Raw genomic sequence first — 27,155 nt, forward strand, 5'->3', positions numbered from 1 at the left:
CCGGGAGGCAGAGGTTGCAGTGAGCTGAGATTGTGCCACTGCACTCCAGCCTGGGTGACAGAGTAAGACTCTTCCTTAACAATAATAATAATAATAATAATAATAATGCTGATGAGCTTGTGGCCAGCACTGCTGTTCATACTTGGACAAGATATCTCCAGGGAAACACTGGAGCAAGACATTCAAAGGTAGGAGACACTTAATCCTCATAACTCTATGAGGCAGGTATCAGTATCCCCATTTAAGCAAACTGAGGCTCTGAGATACAGAGGCTAGGAGTCAGTGGCCTGAGGCTAGCAGCCAGTGACGGACATAGCAGGGATGCAAACATGGCTTTCAGAGACCCAAGTCTTTCCTCAAAACTACTGTACTGAAAAGTGCTCCCCACTTATACTTACTCTGACTCACAGGCTCCAGTGTCACAGTGTGGGAAAGGCTGTAGTGGATGTGCCGTGAAAAGGCAAGGCGTACTGCCAGGGCTAAGGCCAGGACAGCACGTCTGAGTTTGTCTTCCATAAACACACCCTAGGAGTTTCAATAGAAACTCTGCTAAAACTGATGGGGAAAGAGATTTCAAGAAGTTCAATATATTCAGAAGCACACGACTATCCTCTCCTCCTTCCAAAGCAAGTTCTTTATTGTCTGAGCAACCAATAAGTGTTTAACGAGGACTGGCACTGTACTAGGTACACTGTAGCATAAATACAAAAGTGTAAGACACAGTCCCTGCCCATTTGAGGCGTACAATCTAAATATTTCTCAGAGGCCGGGTGCGGTGGCTCACACCTGTAATCCCAACACTTTGGGAGGCCGAGGCAGGCGGATCATGAGGTCAGGAGTTCGAGACCAACCTGGCCAACATGGTGAAATCCCATCTCTACTATAGATACAAAAATTCGCCGGGCGTGGTGGAGGGCGCCTGTAATCCCAGCTACTCAGGAGGTTGAGGCAGGAGAATCGCTTGAACCCAGGAGGCAGAGATCACACCATTGCACTCCAGCCTGGGCAACAAGAGCAAGACTCTGTTTCAAAAAAATAAAATAAAACAAATATTTCTCAGAAATTACTCCATGGTTAAAAAGCAAATCTGGACTTAGTTACCAGTATTGCAATGAACATTCTTTAAATTCAATATTTTAAAGAAAAACATGACACCACACATTTATCACGGAATGAAATTTTTTCCTAGTAATATCAACTTCATTGTTATGAATAAATAAGGTTTGCTTCAGTTAAAATTCACCTGACATGGCCCTCCTGTATAATTTTTTATTTAATTTTATTTTTTATATTAAAATTTGGGACAGGTTCTCGCCATGTTGCCCAGGCTGATCTCAAACTCTGGGCTGAAGCGACTCTCCCACCTTGGGCTCGCAAAGTGCTGGGATTACAGGCATAAGCCACTGTGCCTGGCCAATCTTCTATAATTCGAGTGAAGATTTCTTGAAAAAGTAGTTTTAGAAGGTTAAATAGGCCAGGCGTGGTGGCTCACGCCTATAATCCCAGTACTTTGGGAGGCCGAGGCAGGTGGATCACTTGAGGTCAGGAATTCAAGACCAGCCTGGCCAATATGATGAAACCGTGTCTCTACTAAAAATACAAAATTTAGCCGGGCGTGATGGTGGGCGCCTGTAGTCCCAGCTACTCAGGAGGCTGAGGCAGGAGAATCGCTTGAACCCGGGAGGCAGAGGTTGCTGAGAGCCGAGATCACGCCACTGTACTCCAGCCAGGGTGATAGAGCAAGACTCCGTCTCAAAAAGAAAATAAAAAAAGAAGAAGAAGGTTAAATAGAAGTGCTTAGGTACTAATATGGCCAACAATTGTCTGGACAAACGAGCTCTAGACTACTTAGCGAACCTCCTCTCCAAGATATTTTTATTAATATTTGGAGAACAACATAAAACACATTTCCAAGTGGTTCATGAGATGCCATGGCCATCCAAAAGAGGAAGGCAATGCGCCAGAGCTTGGTCTTGACAAGAGATATTTTCCATAGCAAAATTTACCACTAACTCGGGGGCAATACCAGGTGGGCTGGGAATCTCACATCTCCCAAATTAGCCTCTCGATTCTGTCACAAACTCTCAGAACTCACAGGCTTGTGGTTCTGGGAATGGAAACTAACCAAACATCATCTGGACTGAGACAGCCAAACCTGGGGACAGCGCCATCCCAAAAGTGAACCGTCTGCTTCATGGGAAGAACATTTATCTTGGAGCAGGGATGTAGCAGCTGCAGTCGCAGGGGACCGAGACCCAAGACGGCGATGCCCAGAGCGCAAACACGACCCTCCACTGGCCTGTGGGGCTCTGGGAAAGAGCTTCGGCCTCACACTGGGTCACCTCCCCACAGGGTCCCCATCTGGCAAATAAGGGAAGGAATTAGCATAAGGAAAAGGCTGGATACCTTCCTAGTGTTATGAAGTATTGATGTGCCACTGAAAAAGCTCACTGATGTCTTTAAATAAAGCAAGTTACATCAGGAAATCTGGGCTACAATATAGCTTCAGGGAAAAGTTCCAATCTGAGCCTCTCTGCACCTGCAATAAGCAAATACCTTTTCTTTCCTGAGGATCATTTGCTTTAAAGCACTGAAGAGTGAGCTGCTAGCTCCAGCAGTGATGGTAAAGAATGACGATTTCTGGGTAGCGCAGTGGCTCATGCCTGTAATCCCAGCACTTTGGAAGGCTGAGGTGGGTGCATCCCTTGAGCTCAGGAGTTACAGACCAGCCTGGGCAACATGGCGAGACCCTGTCTCCACAAAAAATACAAAAATTAGCCAGGTGTGGTGGTGCACACCCATAGTCTCAGCTACTCAGGAGGCTGAGGTGGGAGGATTGCTTGAGCCCGAGAGGCAGAGGTTGCAGTGAGCTGAGATCGCACCACTGCACTCCAGCTTGGGCGACAAAGTGGGAGGCTGTTTCAAAAAAATTTTTTTTTAATAAAAAATAAACAAACATGAAAAGGTACAGTAATAATATGGTTTAAAAAAAAAAAAGAATGACAATTCCTTCCTTTTTACAAAAGGAAAGACTAACAGGACTCCAGATGCCAGACCAGGATTGCAACAGCTGAACTCAGTGCTGGCTCCAACTCACCTCCATGAAGCCCGCTCTGGCCTTCGAGCACCAGCAAGCCCTCTGGACTTCTCCATCAATTGCAAAAATGATCATCAAAACTACTGAAATGGAAGGCGGTATTTAAAACTTAACACTGGGTTTCTTAAAATGTAACACCGCTTTTCTTATGGCATGGATAAGGCACCATGAGAAAGCTGCCTCCACTCCCAGCACACACATACACGTGCACACAGCAGAGGCTAGCTGATGTGGCCACAAGGCACAAAGGATAGATCCTTCTGGTCAGTTCTGGCTCTGGAACTGGTTGGCGAGCCAGTTCAGGCCTTCATAAAGCCCATGTCCAGTAGTGGCACAAGTAGCCTGAATGTGCCAGTTTCTGTAGCGGAGGGAATGGAGGCCGAGCTTGTCCGTTATCTCTGCCGCGTTCATAGTATTAGGGAGATCCTTGAAAAAGAACATTCAAAAATCAATGTATAGTTGTATCCACATAGCGAAATATGCTCTTCCCTGCTAAACGTGCCCAAACCCACAGTCTTCTCTGTTGATGGCAACTCCAACCTTCCAGTTGCTCAGGCCAAAAAGCTTGAAATTATCCTTACTTTTTTTCTCTCAATGTCACAGCCAATCTGTCAGGAACTCCTAATGGCTCTACTATCAAAATTTATCCAGAATCTGACCACTTACTCACTCCACGGCTGTCACCCCGATCTGACGCCACATCGCTTCTCACCTGGATGACTGAAATAACTTCCTAACTGGCCTCCCTACTTCTCTGCTCTTGCTCCTGTGAAGCCTATTCTCAACCCAGCCATCGGTGAATCAGATTGAATCATTCTTCTATCAAAACTGCAACAGTTCCCCCTCTCTCAGGATACGAGTCAGAGTCCTTACGGTTTACAAAGCCTCCTGGACCAGAGACCTCACCGAAGTGGTCTGTTCCATCTTTTCAATATGGCACTCACCATACGTTACTATATCATGACATTTACTTATTTAAGTATCTTTATTATTGACTATCTATCTGTCTCCCCTAACTAGAATGCAAGCTTTACAAGGGCAGGAATCTTGGTCTGTCTTGTTCTCTGATGTATCCCAAGTGCCTTGAAATGTGCTTGGCACAGAATAAGCTCAAACTAAATTTGAATAAATCAGCATTAGAGAACAAAGTAAGGCCAGGCACAGTGGCTCACACCTGTAATCCCAGCACTTTGGGAGGCTGAGGCAGGCGGATCACCTGAGGTTGGGAGTTCTACACCAGCCTGACCAACATGGAGAAACCCCATCTCTATTAAAAATACAAAATTAGCCAGGAGTGGTGGCGCATGCCTGTAATCCCAGCTACTCGGTAGGCTGAGGGAGGAGAATTGCTTGAGCCCAGGAGGCGGAAGTTGTGGTGAGCCGAGATAGTGCCATTGCACTCCAGCCTGGACAACAAGAGTGAAATTCCATCTCAATAAACAAACAAATAAATAAATAAATAAATAAATAAATAAATAAGCTGTAGATGTACTGATATGGAAGGACTTCCAAGATACGCTAAGTGAAAGAACACAATCATATAATTGCTTACACAGGCAGAGAAAGTTGGATCTCTGATAAGAGAAAGAATAAATTTAACAATGAATAGTAGCACTAGAATATTTCACTTGAATATTCTGAACTGTATGCGTATTTATACCATGAGAACATTCTGTTTTTATCACTGAAAACAACAGAGGCACCAAGCACGGTAGCTTACACCTGTAATCCCAGCACTTTGCGGGGCTGAGGTGGGAGGACAGCTTGAGCACAGGTGTTTGAGATCAGCCTGGGCAACATAGCAAGATCTCAGCTCTACAAAAAAATTTAAAAATTAGCTGAGCATGGTGGCACATGCCTGCAGTCCCAGCTACTTGGGAGGCTGAGGAAGAAGGATCACTTGAGCCCAGGAGCTCGAGGCTGCAGTGAACTGTGATTGCACCACTCCACTCCAGCCTGGGTGACAGAGTAAGACCCTGTCTCAAAACAAAACAAAACAAAAAAATCACACACACATACACACACACACACCCTCCAGATTCATTTTCTTTCTTTAATAGTCATATGTTCACTAGTGCAAACTCTGGACTGACATTGAACCTGAACAGTAAGAGTAACAGTTGTACAAATGATGATCCATCCACCATTTAAAATCAAGTCTACAAAGAGTTGGATAACAAAGAGACAATGATTTTGATAAATCTAAAGTGATAAAACAGGATGCAACATTGTCAAAACAGTATGATCACAAATACATAATGAATGTACTCATGGAAGAGAAAGTGAAAGAAGGATGTCAGAATGTGACGGTGGTCATCTCAGACTGGTACAATTCCACGTGGTTGTTTCTACCTTCTTTTTCATGCTTAGTTTAGCTCAGAGTCCTGAGGCTGGATAGTTCTACGCTTGGTCTTCCTCCCATGTTTTTTTACTGTTTTACATTTATGTACAAGCCCTTTTCCTCCTCCAAAACAGGCCCTATATGATTCAATCTCATCTCCTCTCTCTCTCCCCTGCTCATTCTGTTCCAGCTGCACTGGCTGCCATGCTGTTCCTAGAACCATGTGGCTCCCTTCCTCCCGGCCTTCTGGTCTCTGCTCAGATGTCATCTTATCAGAGAGGCATTCCCAGTCTTTCCCACACCTGCCCTGACCCTTTACTATGCTTTTCCTTCTTCCACAACACATAAAAACCATTTGACACATATTATTATTTATTTTACTCTGTAGCCCAGGATGGAGCGTAATGGAATAATCTCGTCTCACTGCAGCCCCGAACTTCCAGGCTTAAGCGATCCTCCCACCTCAGCCTCCTGAATAGCTGGGACCACAGGTGCATGCTACCACATCCAGCTAATGTTTGTACTTTTTTGTAGAGATGGGGTTTCACTATGTTGCCCAGGCTGGTCTTGAACTCCTGGGCTCAAGTGATCCCCCCGCCTCAGCCTCCCAAAGTGTTGGGAGTACAGGCATGAGCCACCACACCTGGCACATTACATGTTATTTATTGGTTGACTCTCTTCCCACTAGCAGCATAAACTCCAAGAACACAAGGACTTTGTCTGTCTTGGTTTAAGCCTAAAACCAAGTCTGGAACTTAGTTGATGCTCGGTGGCTCACACCTGTAATCCCAGCAATTTGGGAGGTCGAGGTGGGCAGATCACTTGAAGTCAGGAGTTCGAGACCAGCCTAGCCAACATGGTGAAACCCAGTCTCTATTAAAAATACAAAAATTAGGTGGGCATGGCAGCGCATGCCTATAATCCCAGTTACTTGGGAGGCTGAGGCAGGAGAATCACTTGAACTCGGGAGGTGGAGGTCACAGTGAGCTGAGATCACACCACTGTACTCCAGCCTGGGCAACAGAGTGAGACTCTCTCTCAGTAAAAAAAAAGACATTCTAGCAAGGAGATGGTGGGAGACATTATGGTTGGTACTGGAGAGAGGGAGGCAGACATCTCATTTAAATGTCTGTATTTATAAGTGAGACATTTGGCAGTAAATTTCAGTTCCAGCATTCAGAAAGCCAATAACAACATACCTGTTTATTGGCAAATACCAATAAAACTGCATTTCTGAGCTCATCGTCCTCTAACAAGTAAGTCAGCACTTCCCGGGCCTCATCAATCCGCTCTCTGTCATTACTGTCAACTACAAAAATCAGACCTAGAAAGAAATCACGAGCATGTTAGTGATCTCAGCCTGGAAAACGCAGCTGTTTATGTATCTTCACGACTTCTCCCTGCTTGTGTGTGTGACTTCACAAAGGTAATCGATATGGAAGGATACATCATCTCTATAGTAAGGAGGCCTGCTATACACTCAACTCACTTTTGCAGAAGCATCACAGCCTTGCACCATATTAACAACAAGAATATATCCTGAAAAAGTCTCATTTTTTTAATCACTTAATTTCCACATCAGGGAAAAAAACATGTTTTTTTAAATTAATTAATTTATTTATTTATTTTGAGACGGAGTCTCACTGCAGCCCAGGCTGGAATGCAGTGGCATGATCTCGGCTCACTGCAACCTCCACCTCCTGGGTTCCAGCAATTCTCCTGTCTCAGCCTCCCGATTAGCTGGGAATACAGGCGCACCATCACACCCAGCTTATTTTTGTATTTTTAGTAGAGACGAGGTTTCACCATATTGGTCAAGCTGGTCTCAAACTCCTGACCTCAGGTGATCCGCCTGCCTTAGCCTCCCAAAGTGCTAGGATTATAGGCATGAGCCACTGCTCCTGGCCAAAATATTGTTTTTTAAAACAGGTAAAGTTTAGTATAATAAATAGCATTCTAGGGCTAGCCCTCTAAAGCAAAACTTGAGACAAAAGCTTAAGTGCAGGTACTTTCTTTGGGAAGTGATCCCAGAGAGCAGGAATGAGGGGCTGAGGGAGTAAAACAGGGCAGGAGGGACAGACAATAGAAGGACAAGTTATCAAGCTGGGCCCCCACTATGGGACCACTGCTCACTGTTGCTAGACATTCTAAGAAGCCATATCAAATGCCTGTCAGAACTGTCCACCCAGAGGACAAAAGAGGAAACAAGTATCCTTCAGTACCCATTCCCTGTTGCTCAAGAACAACTCAACAGGTGTTAGGCCACCCATACTTCTGGGTCACATTGGTATGAACACCAAGAGATTCCTATGGGCATCTGTATAGTAATGAATTTGGCTGGTCTTTGCCCCCAGTTTTTAGAAGGTAGCCTCTAAACCCTTGGACTTTTCAGAGTGATAGCAGTGTCTTTGTTATCATGGCGGGCCCACATCTGTAAGTTGATGCTAACAAGGTGACTCAGGGTGGGCCCCTAGATAGTGGATGCTAACAAAATCACCTCTGGGGAAATGAGGGTGCTAAAGTTTGAGTCACATGGCCAATGATTCAATCAATAGTGCCTATGCAAGGAAGCCCCAATAAAAATGACAAATACTCAAGCTCAGGAGAACATCCCTGGTTGGCAATACTCTATACATTGTCACGCATCAATGTGCTGGAAAGGTAACAGCCCCTGACTCCATGGGGAGAGAACAATGAAAGCTTTGCATTTGATGTCCTCCCAGATCTATGTGTCTTTCCTTTTGACTGGTTCATTTGTATCCTTTTGCTTTATTGATCAATTAATAAAACTGTAATTGTAAGCATAGCATGTCCCTGAATTCTGTGAATCATTCTAACAAGTGATCAAACCTGAGGGGGTAGTGGAAATCGCCAAATTTGTAGCCATCTGGCCAGAAGTGAGGGTGGGCTGAGGACCCCCAAACCTGCTGCCAGCTGGTGGCTGAAGTTGGGGATTCTTGTGGAGGATGGTGCCCTCAATCTGTGAAATAAAGTCCAACTCCAGGGGGTTGGTGCTGGAAGTCTCTGCAGCATTCCATACTATAGCATCAAATACATCCCAAGAAGTAAAAGATACCTGGGGCAGGCCAAAGAAAGGCACCACTCCATCACACCTGAGTGAAGGTGACCAAAACCTGCACAGACCCAGTCACTGCTGCATTGGCTGAAGGAAGCTGTGGGGCCAAAAGCGTCTCCAGGGAGGGGCACAGGTGGCATCCAACACACCCTCCAAGCACAGGAAGGGGAGACGCCTTTGGCAGTAGTTCATGTGACATTAATGATAACAACAATCTGTCAGCCAGGTGTGGTGGCTCACGCCTGTCATCCCAGCACTTCAGGAGGCCAAGGTGGGCAGATCACTTGAGGTCAGGGGTTTGAAACCAGCCTGGCCAACTTGGCAAAACCCCATCTCTACTAAAAATACGAAAATTAGCCAGGTGTGGTGATGCGTACCTGTGGTCCCAGCTACTTGGGAGGCTGAGGTAAAAGAATTGCTTGAACCAGGGAGGCAGCGGTTGCAGTAAACCGAGATCGTGCCACTGCACTCCAGTTAGGTGACAGAGTGAGACCCTGTCTTGGAAAAAACAAAAAACAAACAAACAAACAAATTGTGTTTGGCTAACAGTAAGCCTTTAACACAAAAATGTGAAGTGGCTGCCAAAAGAACAGTTTGATCCTAGGCTGCATCACCAGCAGTGATGGGGTCTCAGTTCCTAGGACATGGGTGATACCAGGCTTACTCTACATCAGTCAGAATATCCTGGGAACGTTACATGGGCAGTGCTGGACCCCACACTCTGAGACATGGGCAAACTGAAGAAATTCAAAAAATGACCAGGAGAGCAAAGGCATTAGACATTAGGCCATATGAAGAACAGCTGCTATAACTGGAGATTTTACCTGGAGAAAAGACTCATGTAGCGGCTGATGGCTATCTTCAAGTAGCTGAAAGTCTATGATGTAAAGAGGATTCAGGTGTTGTATAGAGCTCTGTGAGGTGGACTGAAGTTCAGTGGTGAAAACTACAGAAGTCAGCCTAGCAGAGTGTCAGCAGATGAAGATGCAATGGGCTGCCTCAGAAGGCATTCCTGTCACTGGAGATACTTCTTTGTGCACAGCTTCAGCCACAATTCATGGGGAGCCTGCAGAAGAGACTCTGGAAGGAAAATAGTAGCAGGGTAAGATGACTTCTTGGTTTCCTTTGACCATGAGATTTCACTATGTCTAGGAGAGTAAACCAGTGCCAGCCCTCTTCCCTTTCCCTCCATGCCTCCCAGGCCCACTCCACAGCTGCCTGAACCAACGGCTACAGAACAGCCTACTATGGCTGATAGAGAGCTCCTGCGGCTTCAGCGTGTTTGGGGCTTGCATGTGAGTCAATGTCATGTCTCCTACATCATATCAGACTAAAAAATGAAAAACATTCAAAACTCCCCCGAAGATTTCATATGCTATCAGCAAGTTCTGGTCTGTCGTCATAACTAAGCAAGCCAGATTATCCAGAAATTTGAGATCCTTAGTCACCAATGCCGAACTGACAGGGAGGAAGCTGCCATATTATCCCTTTGCCATTCCTAAAAAAGCTTTGTAATATTAGGTACCATTTTATACTATCTTTATATAGGTCCTGACCTAAGAACCTAACATCAGACTGGTCCTACATCTGAACTAAGAGAATGTACAAAAAGCACATTTACAGCTGGGCACAGTGGCTCATGCCTGTAATCCCAGCACTTTGGGAGGCCGAGGAGGGCGGATGACCTGAGGTCAGGAGTTCAAGATGAGCCTGACCAACATGGAGAAACCCTGTCTCTACTAAAAATACAAAATTAGCCAGGAGTGGTGGCACATGCCTGTAATCCCAGCTACTCGGGAGGCTGAGGCAGGAGAATTGCTTGAACCTGGGAGGCAGAGGTTGCAGTGAGCCAAGATCGTGCCATTGCACTCCAGCCTGGGCAACAAGAGCGAAACTCCGTCTCAAAAAAAAAAAGTATATTTACACATGAATAGTATACTATTAATGTGTTTTTTAAATGGGAATATATGTATATAGAGCTGCCGGTATATACATAAAGTATGTCTGGACAGATATACAAGAAATAAAAATGTTTGTCAGCCAGACAAGGTGGCTCATGCCTATAATCCCAGAACTTTGGGAGGCCAAAGTGGGCAAATCACCTGAGGTCAGGAGTTTGAGACCAGCCTGGCCAACATGGTGAAACCCCACCTCTACTAAAAATATAAAACTGAGCTGAGCATGGTAGCACACACCTGTAGTCCCAGCTACTCGGGAGGCTGAGGCAGGAGAATCGCTTGAACCCAGGAGGCAGGGGTCACAGTGAGCCGAGATCGAGCCATTGCACTCCAGCCTGGGCAACAAGAGCAAAACTCTGTCTCAAAAAAAAAAAAAGGTTGTCTATGAGAGGGGAACCAAATGGTTAAGGGACAGGAATGAGACAGTGACTTGTTACTATATAATTGGCCCTCCACATCCATGGGTTCCATATCCATGGATTCAACCAACCACAGATAGAAATTATTCAGAAAAAAAAAAAAAAAACCTACGTCTGTGCTGAACATGTACAGACATTCTTCTTGTCATTATTCCCCGAACAATAGAGTTTCACAACTATTTATACAGCATTTATGTTGTATTCAGCATTATAAGTAGTCTAGAGGTGATTTAAAGCAGGGGTCCCCAACCTTTGGGCCACAGACCAGTACGGTTAAGAACTGGGCCTGTTAGAACGGGGCTGCACAGCAGGAGGTGAGCAGCAGGTGAGTGAGAGAAGCCTCATCAGTATTTACAGCCGCGTCCCATCCCCATCGCTCACATTACCAACTGAGCTCCACCTCCTGTCAGATCAGCTGCAGCATTAGATTCTCATAGGAGCGTGAACCCTATTGTGAACTGCACATGCGAGGCATCTAGGCTGTGTGCTCCTATGAGAATCTAATGCCTGATGATCTGTCACTGTCTCCCATCACCCCCAGGTGGAACCATCTAGTTGCAGCAAAACAAGCTCAGGCTCCCACTGATTCTACATTACAGTGAGTTTGTATAATTATTTCAATATATATTACAATGTAATAATAATAGAAATAAAGTGCACAATAAATGCAATGTGCTGAATCATCCCAAAACCATCCCTGATCCCCCTCTCCGGTCCCCGGGTCTGTGGAAAAATTATATTTCACGAAACTAGTCCCTGGTGCCAAAAAGGTTGGGGACCACTGATTTAGAGTATACAGGAGGATGTGCATAGGTTTTATGCCAATACTACACCATTTTATATGAAGGCCTTGAATATCCAAGGATTTTGGTATCTATGGGAGGTCCTAGAACTAATCCCCCAGATACCAAATGATGAGTATACACCTTTTCTTACTTTCGAATTTTGAACCAGATAGATATGCTACAATTCAACAAATTAAAATAACAACCTACAATCAAGGAGAAAAATATTTCTCCATAATAACTAATGGACCATCTTATGCCTTCTATAAAAATATCAATTAAGAAATCACGGCCAGGCGCGGTGGCTCACGTCTGTAATCCCAGCACTTTGGGAGGCCGAGGCGGGCGGATCACTGGAGGTCAGGAGTTTAAGACTAGCCTGGCAAACATGGTGAAACCCCATCTCTACTAAAAATATAAAAAATTAGCCAGGCATGGTGGCGGGCACCTGTAATCCCAGCTACTCGGGAGGCTGAGGCAGGAGAATTGCTTGACCCAGGAGGTGGAGGTTGCAGTGAGCCGAGGTCACACCACTGCACTCCAGCCTGGGTGACAGAGCAAGACTCCATCTCAACAAAACAAACAAACAAACAAACAAACAAAACACGCGGTGATGCACGCCTGTAATCCCAGCACTTTGGGAGGCCAAGGCGGGTGGATCACAAGGTCAAGAGATCCAAGACCATCCTGGCCCACATGGTAAAATCCCATCTCTAGTAAAAATACAAAAATTAGCTGGGCATGGCACGCACCTGTAGTCCCAGCTACTCGAGCAGCTGAAGCAGGAGAATCGCTTGAACCTGGCAGGTGGAGGTTGCAGTGAGTTGAGATGGCGCCACTGCACTCCAGCCTGGAGACAGCGAGACTCTGTCTCAAAAAAATAAAAATAAAATAAAATAAAATAGAAATCAGAAACTGTTCAAATTCCAATCTATACAAGTGAAACACAGTTAAATGTCTTAATAGAGAGCTAAAAGCATTAAGTTCTGTCATACTCAACATACTGATGAAAAAAATTTAAACTAAAAGACAGCCTGATCTTTAGAAACTGGCAGAAAAAATAGGGGCTGCATCCAAGACCACTCACGGCAAGTCCATTCTTCCAACAGCTCCCAATTGCTATTTTATGAAAAGTCCAAATTTCCCACCCCAAGGTCCTAGAATACAGCCAGCTCCTTACCATCAAAAACAATAGCTACCGAAACTCAGTAAAATTAGGCTTGTTATGAAGAGAAGATTGAAGAAATAAAGGTATTTATTTCATCTTGGTATTTGAATGTGAAAACTCCCAGTAGGGTAAGAAAAAAGAATTCTGCCAGAGAAATGATGAAGTGAAACCTCAAACAATTTGTGCTTTTGAGTGCCTACTGTCATCCAGCCACGAAATGAAGCATTTTACATAAGTAATTTAAGCCCAATGATGCAGGCAGTAGGTATTATCTCCATTTTAAGATAAGGAAATTGAGGCAGACGAGGTTACCTAACTCTCTCAAGGTTTCACTACAGAGCTGTGGTTCAAACCCATGTGTTCTAGTTTTATTACAGTTAAGAAACTGCAAGGGTTTGCCAAGTTGTCAAGTGCCAGTCCAAGATAAATGGACGCTCTGAGTATCAAAAAAATACATAATCTGCAGATCGAAACACGAAGATACAAACATCTAAGAGTCACCATGGAAGCTGTGGGGCATCCAGTGGTTTCTCTGAAAATCCACGAAGGAAAAGAATAAAGCATTTTTCCAGCCTTTCCTGTACAAACTATATTTCAGGGAAACCAAATATTTGATGAGGGAATTCTTTGTTTAGAAGGATTTTAGCTAATAAATGCAGAGGAATAACAAGATTTAGGAGGGGGGAAAAATCACCATTTTGTAACTTCTAATAAAATAATGGGTCTAGGCAACAGTTTTCAATGGATGCTAAAATGATCAGGTGAAAAGTTGATGGAGAATTTTAATTCAGGGGAATTAGGCTGATACCATCTGAAACCATTTGGCATCACTAAAAATGTGACAACCTGGTGGCTGCCAGGGAGTAGGGGGAGAGGGTGGGGGAAGAACAGAAGTTATAGTTTATGGGTACAAAGTTTCGGTTTTACAAGATGAAAATAGTTATAGAAATGAATGGTGGTGATGGTTGCAGAACATTATGACTGACTATACACTTAAAAATGTTTAAGATAGAGCTGGGTGCAGTGGTGCACACCTGTAGTCCCAGTTATGCAGGAGGCTGAGGCAGAAGAACCACTTGAGCCCATGAGTTCGAGACCAGTCTGAGTAACATATAGAGACCTCATCTCACAAAAACATCACTACCACAAAACAAAACAAAACAAATTGTTAAAATGCTAAATTTTAAGTTATGTGTATTTTACCACAATAAAAAAAAAAGAATGAGGCCGGGTGCAGTGGCTCATGCCTATAATCCCAGCACCTTGAGAGGCCGAGGCGGGTGGACCACAAGGTCAAGAGTTCGAGACTGGCCTGGCCAATATGGTGAAACCCTGTCTCTACTAAAAATACAAAAAAACTAGCTGGACGTGGTGGCTCACGCCTATAGTCCCAGGTACTTGGGAGGCTAAAGCAGGAGAATCACTTGAACCCAGGAGGCTGGGGTTGCAGTGAGCCGAGATTGCACCACTGCACTCCAGCCTGGCCAATAGAGGGAGACTCTGTCTCAAAAAAAAAAAAAAAAGAAAAAAAAGAAAACATAGTTACCCAGCAATTCCACTTCTAGGCATATACCCAAAGAACTCAAAGCAGGGACTCAAACAGGTACTTGGACATGAATGTTCATAGCAACATTATTCATAATAGACAAAAAGCAGAAGCAACTCAAGAGTCCATCGATAGATGAATGGATAAACAAAATGTGGTATATCCATACAATAGAATATCATTCAGCCATAAAAGGAATTAAGTTCTGATACATACTACAGCATAGATGAACCTTGAAAACATTGTACTAAGTGAAAGAGGCCAGGCAGCTAAACTTCCAAAGACTAATATACAATTCCACTGAATAGGCAAATTCATAGACAAAGGATAGAATAAAGGCTAATGAGAGGTGGGGGAGAAGGGAATGGGCAGTTATTGCTTAATGGATACAAAGTTTCTGTTGGAGATGATGAAAAAATTGTGGAACTGGACAGTGGTGATGGTTGTAAAACATGGTGAATGTACTTAATGCCACTGAATTGTACACTTAAGAATAAACTTGTAAATTTTATATTATATATACTTTGCCACAATAAAAATTTTTTAAAAAATGTCTAAGTGTGACAACCGAACTTCTGTGTTAGGATAGGAAGAATACTTATGAAGTATTATTGCCCCTGAAATGAACCAAAATCTAATCAAGTCTCTAGAATAAACAACCAGTTCACAGGAAATCCACAGATAGCCAAGCAAGTTAGATGGCACCATAATAAAGTAATCAGCCAAATCCAGAATGTGGAATAAACAGTTAACAAACAAACAAAAAAAAAAAAAAAAAGGGGAGGCCAGGCAAGGTGGCTCACACCATGGTCTCAGCACTTTGGGAGGCCAAGGTAGGCAGATGCTTGAACCTAGGAGTTTGAGACCAGATTGGGCAACATGGTGAAAACCCATCTCTACAAAAAGTACAAAAAAATTTGCTAGGCGTGATGGTATGCACCTGTGGTCCCAGCTACCTGGAAGGCTGAAGTGAGAGCATCGCTTGACTCCAGGAGGCAGAGGTTACAGTGAGCCAAGATTGTGCCACTGCATGAGACCCTGTCTCAAAAAAAAAAAAAAAAGAGGAAAAAAAAAAGGCAGAGAAAAAGAACGACTGCTGTAGAATAAAAGACTAAAGAGGCAAAACAACAAAATGCACTGTGCGAACTTTGATCCAGATGCAAACAAAGCAAATGTAGAAAAGATGTAGAAAGGATACTTTTTTTTTCTCTTTTTTTTTTTTTTTGAGATGGAGTCTCGCCCTGTCACCCAGGCTGGGGTGCAATGGTGCGATCTCGGCTCACTGAAACCTCCGCCTCCTGGGTTCAAGAGAATCTCCTGTCTCAGCCTCCTGAGTAGCTGGGATTACAAGCATGCACCACCACGCCTGGCTAATTTTTTTTGCATATTTTTAGTAGAGACAGCGTTTCACCATGTTGGCCAGGCTGGTCTCCAACTCCTGACCTCAGGTGATCCACCAGCCTTGGCTTCCCAAAGTGCTGGGATTACAGGTGTAAGCCACCACACCCAGCCAGGATACATTTGATACAAATGGGGAAATTACAATAAGGACTAGGTGCTAGATATTAAAGAATTATTATTAATTTTGGAGATGTTATAATAGCATGGAGATTATATATATATATATATAAAAAGGCCTTATCAGTTGGAAATGAACACTAAAGGACATATGAATAAAAGGCATCATGTCTGGGATGGGCAAAATGCTAATAACTGTTGGGGCTTGGTGATGGGTACATGGGGGTTCGTTATGTTATCCTCTCTGTATTTGTTTTGGATTTTCCACTAAAAAAGTTAAAAAAAAAATAAAGGCACTACTTTGAGAAAAAACATTCTAAAATCTATAGCCTGGAAAAGATAACTGCAAATAGAGTTAATTGCCAAAGGTAACAGCTAAAACAATGATATAAAATATAAAGGGACAGTCGCCCGGCCGCCCCGTCTGGGAGGTGAGGAGCGCCTCTGCCCGGCCGCCCCGCCTGGGAGGAAGCGAGGAGCGCCTCTGCCCGGCCACCCCGCCTGGGAGGAAGTGAGGAGCGCCTCTGCCCGGCCGCCCCGTCTGGGAGGAAGTGAGGAGCGCCTCTGCCCGGCCGCCCCGTCTGGGAAGTGAGGTGCGCCTCTGCCCGGCCGCCCCGTCTGGGAGGTGAGGAGCGCCTCTACCCGGCCGCCCATCGTCTGGGATGTGAGGAGCGCCTCTGCCCGGCCGCCCCGTCTGGGAAGTGAGGAGCGCCTCTGCCCGGCCGCCCTGTCTGGGAGGAGAAATTCTTCTGCCTTGGGATGCTGTTGATCTATGGCCTTTCCCCCAGCCCCGTGCTCTCTGAAACATGTGCTGTGTCAACTCAGGGTTAAATGGATTAAGGGCGGTGCAAGATGTGCTTTGTTAAACAGATGCTTGAAGGCAGCATGCTCTTTAAGAGTCATCACCACTCCCTAATCTCAAGTACCCAGGGACACAAACACTGCATAAGGCCGCAGGGACCTCTGCCTAGGCCTTATGTGTTCATGTGTTTATCTCCTGTCCTTCTCTCCAGTATTATCCTATGACCCTGCCATATCCCCCTCTCCTAGAAACACCCAAGAATGATCAATAAATACTTAATTAAAAAAAAGAAAAAAAAGAAAAGCATACATATACAGAGAGATACAGCAAATGTGGCAAAATGTTAATTGATAAGAATGTGAGTATCTTTCAACTTCTCTGCATATTTGAAAAATTTCAAAATAAAATGTTTGAGGGAAATGCTAAGAACACAACAACAAAACCCAAATCTTTTGAAATTTAAGCATCAACATTGCTTTTGGCAATGTTCTCCTAAACCTGCAGAAGAGTACCTCCCATTGCCATGTTCACACCACCACATTTCAATCAGGTTTGTGTTTTAAAGTTGAAAGCCACAGTCATCCCTTGAAAAACACTCTATACTTTGCTCTCTTAGTTGACCAACTGTTAATTTTTATTTGTGCAAATGATATTACATTCGACTTTAGAAGCTTAAGCAAATAAAAATGTGCTAAAAAAAAAAAAAGGGACAGTCAACTTGGGTATTTGGTCTGGAAAGACTGACGAATATGTAAGCCTTTACTATCAAGGACATGCAGGAGAATCTTCAAAACAGACAGACTCCAAATAAATTCTAAAATGAGTAATTTGTGGATTCCATATGGTTAATATTTTACATGAAAATCAGGGTGTAAAAACTATAGTCAGCCCTCTGTATCCACGGATTCAACCCACCTTGAACCAAAAATATTAAAAAGTAATAACGCAGGCCGGGTACGGTGGCTCACGCCTGTAATCCCAGAACTTTGGGAGGCCAAGGCGGGCAGATCACCTGAGATTGGGAGTTCGAGACCAGCCTGACCAACATGGAGAAACCCCGTCTCTACTAAAAATACAAAATTAGCCGGGCGTGGTGGTGCATGCTTGTAATCCCAGCTACTCAGGAGGCTGAGGCAGGAGAACCACTTGAACCCGGGAGGCGGAGGTTGTGGTGAGCCTAGATCACGCCATTGCACTCCAGCCTAGGCAACAAGAGTGAAACTTCATCTCAAAAAATAAATAAGTAAATAAATAAATAAAAATAACGCGACAGTAAAAAAAAATGTCTACATGCTAGTAGACATTATAAGTAATCTAGTAGTGATTTAAAGTAGACAGGGGGGCTGGGCACGGTGGCTCACACCTATAAGCCCAGCACTTTGGGAGGCCAAGGTGAGCGGATCACCTGAGATCAGAAGTTCGAGACCAGCCTGACCAACATGGCGAAACCCCATCTCTACTAAAAATACAAAAATTGGCCAGGCGTGGTGGCGCATGCCTGTAACCCCAGCTACTTGGGAGACTGAGGCAGAAGAATCACTTGAACCTGGGAGGCGGAGGTTGCAGGGAGCCAAGATCACACCACTGCACTCCAGCCTGGGCAACAGGGCAAGACTCTGTCTCACAAAAGAAACCTCCCCAGTAAGTATAAGGAGACCCTAAGAGAGGAAATGGCTGACAGTGTAAATAGAGCAGAGCACCACAAGGTATCACTTAGAGACATTTCACAGAAACAGTATCAAGGCTACAGACTGAATAATCTTTACCTTTTGTGTTCTGGAAAAAATGCCGCCACAGAGGTCTGATTTTGAAGTGGCTGCCAACATCCCAGACAGTGAAGGTGATATTTTTATATTCTACTGTCTCCGTACAGAAACCTAAATGAAATATGGGGAAAACATTTAATTATGATTTGTGCTGGTTGAACAATTCAAAATAATTTCAACATGCGGATAGTACTTTTAATTTACAAAGCAGCCTGCTAGTCAAAGATCTATAGCCTTCAAAGAGAATGTGCTGGCCCCCTCGCCCATTCATCAGGACAGGTGTCTCAAACCTTCTCTACTCTCCAATCTCCAGCCACGCACCTACCCTTTCTCTCAGCAGGAGACCATCACAGTGCACTTCAGAGCAGAGAAGCCACCGATGGGACTGACTTCCACTTCCACCATACAGTGTAAAAGCCAGTCTACATCTTTACCCATGCTTTTCTTCCTCCCTGTTGAACAACAGAAGAAGGTAACTCTCTTCCACCAACTCCCTCCATGAGCCAGATCCACTCCACCCAGACTGTCTGGAACTTTTTACTATTCCTATTCTCTCCCATATCTGAATATCTCCAATCTGTTCACCTTGGCATGCTTAAGCCTTTTACATCTTTAAAAACAAGAAAACAAACCTTTCCTTGATCCCCACATCTTCATCTGCACCCTCTTCCTTCGCATCTTCACCCTCTATTTGCTTTTTTTTTTTTTTTTTTAAGAGACAGGGCCTTGCTGTGTTGGCCAGGCTGGAGCACAGAGGTACAATCATAGCTCACTGCAGCCTCAAACTCCTGTGCTCAAGGGATCCTCCTGCCTCAGCCTCCCAAGTAGCTAGAACTATAAACATGAGCCACCATACCTAGCTAAATTTAAAAAATTTTTTGTACAGACAGGGTCTCACTATGTTGCTCAGATTGGTCTCAAACTCCTGAGGTCAAGCAACCTGTCCACCTCAGCCTCCCAAAGTGCTGGGATTACGGGTATGAGCCACCACGCCTGGCCTATTTGCTTTTTTAAAGTCAAATGTCTCAAAGGAGTGTGGCTACATTCACTGAGCTTTCTTTGGTCCTCTCACGCAACAGCACCTTAGCTCTGCTCCACCATGTTGGGTAGCTGGTTTTCACTAAGGTCAACAGTGATCACCAGGTCAATAAATCTAACACAGGCCTTTTCAGTTCTTCCATAATTTGATCTTCTCTCTGACCCTACTGCTCACTCCCTCCTTGACACCCTTCCCCAGCTTCCCTTTTCCTCTATCTCTATGGCTGTACTGTCTCATTCTCCTTAGTGAACTCAGCCATGTTTAACTGATCCTGCAATGACGGAGTCCCCCCGGCTCTCACTGGCCCCATCCATTCTCCTCTTTCTGCACCCCTCCCTTGGCAATCTCACTCACTCCCACGACTTCATTCCTCTCTCTGTACTAACTCTGAGATTTAAATCCCCCAACCTAGCCCTCTCTCCTGAGCTTCAGGCGCATAATCTAACAGCTTTGGCAAATGTCTTCAAGGCCCCAAAACAAGGTGATCAGTGAAAAATGGAATTTAAGGTCCCTACCCCCAACCTCCTCCTCTGCTAGTTATCCCATCATTGACTTCGTTCCACAAGCTGATAGCCTGAGAGGTGCCTTGGAAACATCCGATGCTCGCACCCTAGAACCCTACTACCACATCTTATCAATTCAACCCCTTAAACAACTAATAGTCACCCTAACCCAACAGACCATCATTTCTAGCCTCAATTCCTGAAACCATATAACTAATTTCACCTCTGCCACTCTCCCTCTCTCCATCCGGTCACCATCTTCTAATCAAAGCAATAGCTTAAAAACACATAGTGTGGTCACGTCATTTCTCTACACATTCATGTTTGATTGGAATATTTTCAAATTTAAAAAAGAAAGAATAATCTCCCTAAAAAATAAAATTAAAAATTAAAAAAAGAAAGAATAGGCCCAGCACAGTGGCTCATACCTGTAACCCCAGCACTTTGGGAGGCTGAGGTGGGCAGATTGCTTTGATCTCAGGAGTTCGAGACCAGCCTGGGCAACATGGCGAAACCCTGTCTCTACAAAAAAACACAAAAATTAGCCAGGCGTTGGTGCCGTGTGCCTATAGTCCCAGCTACTTGGGAGGCTGAGACAGGAGAACTGCTTGAGCTCAGGAAGCAGACGTTGCAGTGAGCTGAGATCATGCCACTGCACTCCAGCCTGGATGACAGAATAAGATCCAAGACAGAAAAGAAAGAAAAGAGGAAGAGAGAGAGAGAGAGAGAGACAGAGATGGGAGGGGACAGGAGGGGAGGGGAGGAAGAGAAGGACAGAAAAGGGAGGAAGGGAGGAAGGGAGGGAGGGAGGCAGGGAGGCAGGGAGGAAGGGAGGAAGGAAGGAAGGAAGGAAGGGAAGGAAAAGAAGGAAAGATGTCCCCTTGGTGGCTTCCCATGCCCAAATCCCAAACATGACTGTAAAGACCCAAGCAAGCTGGGCCTGCTCACCTTCCAAAACTCAATTCTAGTCATGCCTTATTTTAGTGACAGACACTCATTACATTGCAACAATCTAAATTCTTGCTAAATAAATAAATACAATGCCATTCCAATCCTATAATGATGGTAGGGGCAGGGGCAGGAAACTTAGCAAAATTATCTAAAATTTCACCTGGAGAAATAAACAAGCAAGCATAACCAGGAAATCTCTGAAAATGAATAATGAATTATTTTTAAGGATATGCCAAGCTCTAATAACACTTGAATAGAGTTCAAATATAAATGCAACAGGTAGTTGTCGAGAAAAAGACACACATACCAGTGAGAATTTAGTATGTGACAAAGAAGGCATTTCAAATCAGCATGGAAAAATTATTCAATAAATGACATTGAACAACTGTCTACCCCAGCTCTGTCCAATACATAGTCACTAGCCATTTGTGACTATTTGTTTATGGTTTTGTTTTGTTTTGTTTTTGAGACAGAGTCTCGCTCTTGTCACCCAGGCTGGAGTGTATGGTGCGATCTCGGCTCACTGCAACCTCTGCCTCCCAGATTCAAGTGATTCTCCTGCCTCAGCCTCCCAAGTAGCTGGGATTACAGGCGCCTGCCACCACGCCCATTTTGCAATTTTAGTAGAGATGGGGTTTCACCATGTTGGCCAGGCTGGTCTCGAACTCCTGACCTCAGGTAACACGCCCACCTCGGCCTCCTAAAGTGCTGAGATTACAGGCGTGAGCCACCACGCCCGGCCTATTTATTTATATTTTGAGACACAGTCTTGCTCTGTAACCTAGGTTGAAGTGCAATGGGGCAATATTAGCTCACTGCAACCTCTGCCTCCCGGGCTCAAGTGATTCTCCTGCCTTAACCTCCTGAGTAGCTGGGATTACAGGTGCATGCCACTACTAATTTTTGTATTTTTAGTAGATATGGGGTTTCACCATGTTGGCCAGGCTGGTTTCGAACTCCTGGTCTCAAGTGATCTTCCCACCTCAACCTCCCGAAGTGCTGGGATTACAGGCATGAGCCACTGTGCCTGGCAATGTGGCTATTTAAACTTAAAGTTAAAATAAAAAATCAATCAATAAATAAAAATAAATAAAAAATAAACTTAAAAGTTAAATACAATTAAAAGTTCAGTTCCCGGCTAGGCACAGTGGCTCATGCCTGTAACCCCAACACTCTGGGGGGCCAAGGTGGGCGGATCACCTGAGGTCAGGAGTTCGAGACCAGCCTAGCCAACAGGGTAAAACCCCGTCTCCACTAATAATACAAAAATTAGCCGGGTGTGGTGGCACGCACCTATAATCTCAGCTTCTCAGGATGCTGAGGCAGAAGAATGACTTGAACCAAGGAGGCGGATGTTGCAGTGATCTGAGATCACGCCACTGTACTCCAGCCTGGGTGACAGAGCAAGATTCCATCTCAAAAAAAAAAAAAGTTCAGTTCCTCAGTTGCATTAGCCACATTTCAAGCACATGAACAGTCACATGGCTATTGGCTATGACACTAAACAGCACAGACAGAGAACATTTCAATCACTGCAGAAAGTGCCTTCTGGACAGCACTGGCTTATCCATTTGAAAAATTTAACCAAATTACTACCTTACACACAACCATCTCATAACTCGAACATTCTCCTCGGTTTCCCACTCCTCAATCGATGCAATCTCTGCAGCTACTGCCCAAGTTGAAAGTTGATCATTTGGAGACTGGGTGCGGTGGCTCACGCCTGTAATTCCAGCACTTAGTCAGGCAGATCATTTGAGGTCAGGAGTTCCAGACCAGCCTGGCCAACATGGTGAAACCCTGTCTCTACTACAAATACAAAAATTAGCCTTGCATGGTGGTGAATGTCTGTAATTCCAGCTACTCAGGAGGCTGAGGCATGAGAATCGCTTGAACCCAGGAGGTGGAGGTTGTAGTGAGCCGAGATCGCGCCACTGTACTTCAGCCTGGGGTGACAGAGACTCCATCTCAAAAAAAAAAAAAAAGAAAAAGAAAGTTGATCATTTGAGTCCTGTGCCTAATATTCAGAACAGTAGTAATGTTCACATGCCACCCTGTGGGGTGTATCCTCAGTCAGAAGTTTGGATCTAGAGGCAGTTCACAAGGCAAAGATTCAGTTCTGTCAAAACTCGCTTTGTAAATCTCTTAACAAGCCCATAAAACACAGTGCTGGTTCACAGTAAGAGCAATGCAGCCAGCTTGTCTATTTCTCTAGTTGGACATCATCTCAAGCAGTTGGTTTGAGCCACAGTGAAGAAAAGAAATCACACTCCATCTCTAAGCACTGGGAGTGTACTTGGTGTAGACAGATGAGATGCTGCCACTAAGGCAGGCCAGCTGGAACAGAGGCCGACTGAAGAGGCATCAGCAGATTCCCAGCTCCCACCTCAGCCTTCTGCTGGGACACTAGCTGCGAGGAGTGGGGAGCAGAACTACCCTCCCTGTTTTGCCCATTAACTTTTTCTTTTTTGCCAAGCAGATGGGGTTAAATTTGCTTAGCCTCCATGTGTTCATATGTCTCCCTTGTGAACCTAAGAATGTGCAAGCCACTAGAAAAGGATACATAACCTGGCCAGGCGTGGAGGCTCACGCCTGTAATCCCAGCACTTTGGGAGACCATGGCGGGAGGATCGCTTGAGCCCAGGAGTTCGAGACCAGCCTAGGCAACATGACAAAACCCCGTCTCTACCAAAAATACAAAAATTAGCTGGGCATGCTGGTGCACGCCTGTAGTTCCAGCTACTCAGGAGGGAGGTGGAAGGATCACTTGAGCCCAGGAAGTTGAGACTGCGGTGAGCAGAGATGCACCACTGCACTCCAGCCTGGGTGACAGAGTCAAAAAAAAAAAGGATACATAATATAACCTGGTTTTTGGCCTCTAAAAATGTATGCTCTTGGAGTAGACAAGATTTTTAAAAAGAATTATTCAATAACATAAGAAGCATGTAAAAATAAAACATATTTCTCTGGTGAAACAGAACCTAAAAAATATATATAACATACTAAATTGTAAACTGGAATTGCCACAGGTCTTTCATTAACTTACCTACTGTAGGGACGGTAGGCACAGTCTCCCCCAGCTTCAATTTATACAAGATGGTGGTTTTTCCAGCTGTATGCAAACCCAATATAAGAATCCGCACCTCTTTTTTCCCAAATAGACTTTTAAAGAGCTTTTCAAAAATGTTTCCTATTGTAATTTAATTGAATTCTGTAACATGACAAGAAAAGCAAGCCAAATAATTGTTCTTTAGAGATATAGAAGCAACACGCAGAAAATACAAGTGTCAATTAGAAATGGCTCCTAGGAAAAATTCAACAATTTTAGGTACACTTTGGCCAATGAGTAGTGAGTCTTGTCTTCAAAGAGAAACTCAACTAAACCTTTCCATGCCTTAACAGAAAATTCTATTTTCCACTGCAGCATCCAAGTGGGATATGCAACATAGCCTCAGCACTGCCACGACAGTGGCAGCCTTTAGTCATTTAGTACAGAAGTACAAGGCCAGGCGCGGTAGCTCACGCCTGTAATCCCAGCACTTTGGGAGGCCAAGGTGGGTGGATCACCTGAGGTCATGGGTTCAAGACCAGCCTGGCCAACATGGTGAAACCCCGTCTCTATTAAAAACACAAAAATTAGCTGGGCACGGTGGTGCACACCTGTAGTACCAGCTACTCAGGACGCTAAGGCATAGGAATCGCTTGAAGCTGGGGAGGCAGAGGTTGCAGTGAGCCAGGACCACGCCACTGCACTCTAGTCTGGGCAACAGAGCAAGACTGTCTCAAAAAATAAATTAACTAATTAATTAATTTTTTTTAAAAAAACAGAAGTACAGAAGCAATGATACAACAAATACAACTATACCTCATTCTAAACTCTACTGAAATGAGAATTTATGAAACAGAAGCTGTTTATTTTATGCAATATAAAACAAAGTCTTTAAGGCAGGTTAAACAACAATATCCCTTGGAAACGTAGTAGTTCCCTGTGGCTAGCAGACACCTTGGAAATAACCTAAGAAATTTCAGAGGCAAAGAAATTCAGCGTTGGGAAGCTTCACTGCCAAGAGAGATAACTTGGCAGAGTTGAGGATGCACCACAGCATCCAGTTTTCGTTTGAGTTTTTTGTTTTGTTTTGAGACAGGGTCTCACTCTGTCACCCAGGCTGGAGTGCAGTGGCACAATTACAGCTCACTGCAACCTCAACCTCCCCATCTCAAGCAATCCTCCCACCTCAGCCTCCGGAGCAGCCGCGACCACAGGCATACGCCACCTCGCCCAGCTAATTTTTGCATTTTTTGTGGAAATGAGGTCTCACTATATTTCCCAGGCTAATCTCGAACCCCTGGGCTCAAGTGATCCTCCCACCTCAGCCTCCCAAAGTGCTGGGATTACAGGAGTGAGCTACCAGGCCCAGCCAGTATGCAGTGTTCTATTGCTGTAACTATCACCTTACTCTCAACCAGTTCTTAGAACTTTTTATTTAAGTATAATTTACATACAGGTATAAACATACATGATAACTGTAAAGTTCAACAAATTTTCATGAACCACTGGGCACAGTGGCTCACGCCTATAATCCCAGCACTCTGGGAGACCAAGGTGGGCGATCACCTGAGGTCAAGAGTTCGAGACCAGCCTGGCCAACATGGCAAAACCCCATCTCTACTAAAAATACAAAAATTAGCCAGGCGTGGTGGCGCACACCTGCAGTCCCAGCTACTCAGAAGGCTAAGGCACAAGAATCACTTGAACCTGGGAGGTGGAGGTTGAAGTGAGCCAAGATTGGGCCACTGCACTCCACCCCGGGGTAACAGAGTGAGACTCCGTCTCAAAAAAAAAAAAAAGGTTATCAGACCAATTCTCTTTGTGCCTCCTCCCAGTCATTACTCCATAAAAGGTAATCACTATATTGACTTCTAACAGCATAAATGTTCAATATTTTATTTTTCAGTAGAAATCATGATAGGTTATATAAAGTAAGTCAATAGTAAAGTCAGACTAACTTACAGAAATTTACAGTCTCTTTGAGATCAGCCGACTTGAAATGTGAGCTTGACATTCTAAGTAAAGACTTAAAAGCAGTGCTGGGTCTACACCTCTAACCAAGCTCTTGGAAGTCTATAAAGATCTTCAGACCAGGCAGGGTGGCTTACCCCTGTAATTCCAGCACTTTGGGAGGCTGAGGCAAGAGGATCACTTTAGTTTTTGCTTACTGAGATAACAGAAGACAAGGGAAGATTGCTTTAGGCCAGGAGTACAAGACCAGCCTGGGCAACATAGAGAGACCCTGCCTCTATTTCTAAAAATAATAAAACAAAAAAAATTCAAAAAGAAAAAGACATACATCCTTGTTCTAGACACTGTGATTTATTTTCTTTTTAAATTGCTAACCAAAGAAAGCTTTACTCCTGGGCAGGGGAGGGGGAAGACGCAAGGAGGATAGCCAATCTCCCATTCATTCGGACTCTGGTAACCACAGAGGGGAGGTAACCAAATTCCACAGGCCTCACCACTGAAATTCAACAGTGGCCAGCAGTAGCTTAATATCATGGATTACGCCCAAGTACACAACATTCCTTTCTAGGATGAGAGAAAGCGAGCACAGAATTTATCCTGTTCACAAACGTGGCGTAAGTGACCAAAGAATGATAAATGTTTTAATCATTCAAAGAAAGTCCATTATAGGACTATAAAAGTCCAGTGCATTGCAGCACTCAAAATCTTGCTGGGCGACAAAACTAGAGATTCCTTTCCTTTGTTTCGAAAAAAAAGCAAATCTCACAGATGAGGAGACTTTTCAGGAACATGGTGGGGGAGGGAAGGTACTTGCCGCTCAGATGCCCCTTGGGGCAGCTAGTTCCAATTCCCCCTGCCAACCGCACAGACACACCCCCTTGACCTCCCTCTCCCTTCTCTTTCCTCTTATTGTTACTCGTGTGCCCCAGGCGCCCGTGGTCCTGACACCCCTGCGCCGCTGGAGACCCCTCTGGGGTAAGATGGCCCCGACTACAGGGCCTTTTTGGCACGCTCAGTCTCCCAGCCCCAAGCGCCAAAAGTGTATTAGGGAGAAACATCGGCACGACGTCAGGGGCGCGAACGAGCGTGGTGGCCCAGGTGAGCGTGCGCGGCAGCCAGGCACGCCCGGCTCCCGGGGAAAGACGCCGCGTGCCTTTTTTGTCTGG

The 27,155-nt window shown here is 44.6% G+C and overlaps 1 protein-coding gene across 1 annotated transcript; it reads right to left on the minus strand.

Annotated features, from left to right (window-relative positions):
• Positions 1 to 613: 613 nt before the first annotated feature.
• LOC103889611 (ADP-ribosylation factor 2) lies at positions 614 to 24,169 on the minus strand (the record flags this gene model as incomplete). Its single annotated transcript, XM_054537166.2, has 4 exons — positions 614 to 3,523; positions 6,638 to 6,762; positions 18,477 to 18,587; positions 24,016 to 24,169. Coding segments are annotated over 4 exons (552 nt in total), but the record flags the coding sequence as incomplete, so codon positions are not given.
• Positions 24,170 to 27,155: the final 2,986 nt, after the last annotated feature.

The sequence above is a fragment of the Pongo abelii genome, chromosome 19 (assembly GCF_028885655.2).
Source record: "Pongo abelii isolate AG06213 chromosome 19, NHGRI_mPonAbe1-v2.0_pri, whole genome shotgun sequence".
Lineage (NCBI taxonomy): Eukaryota > Metazoa > Chordata > Mammalia > Primates > Hominidae > Pongo > Pongo abelii.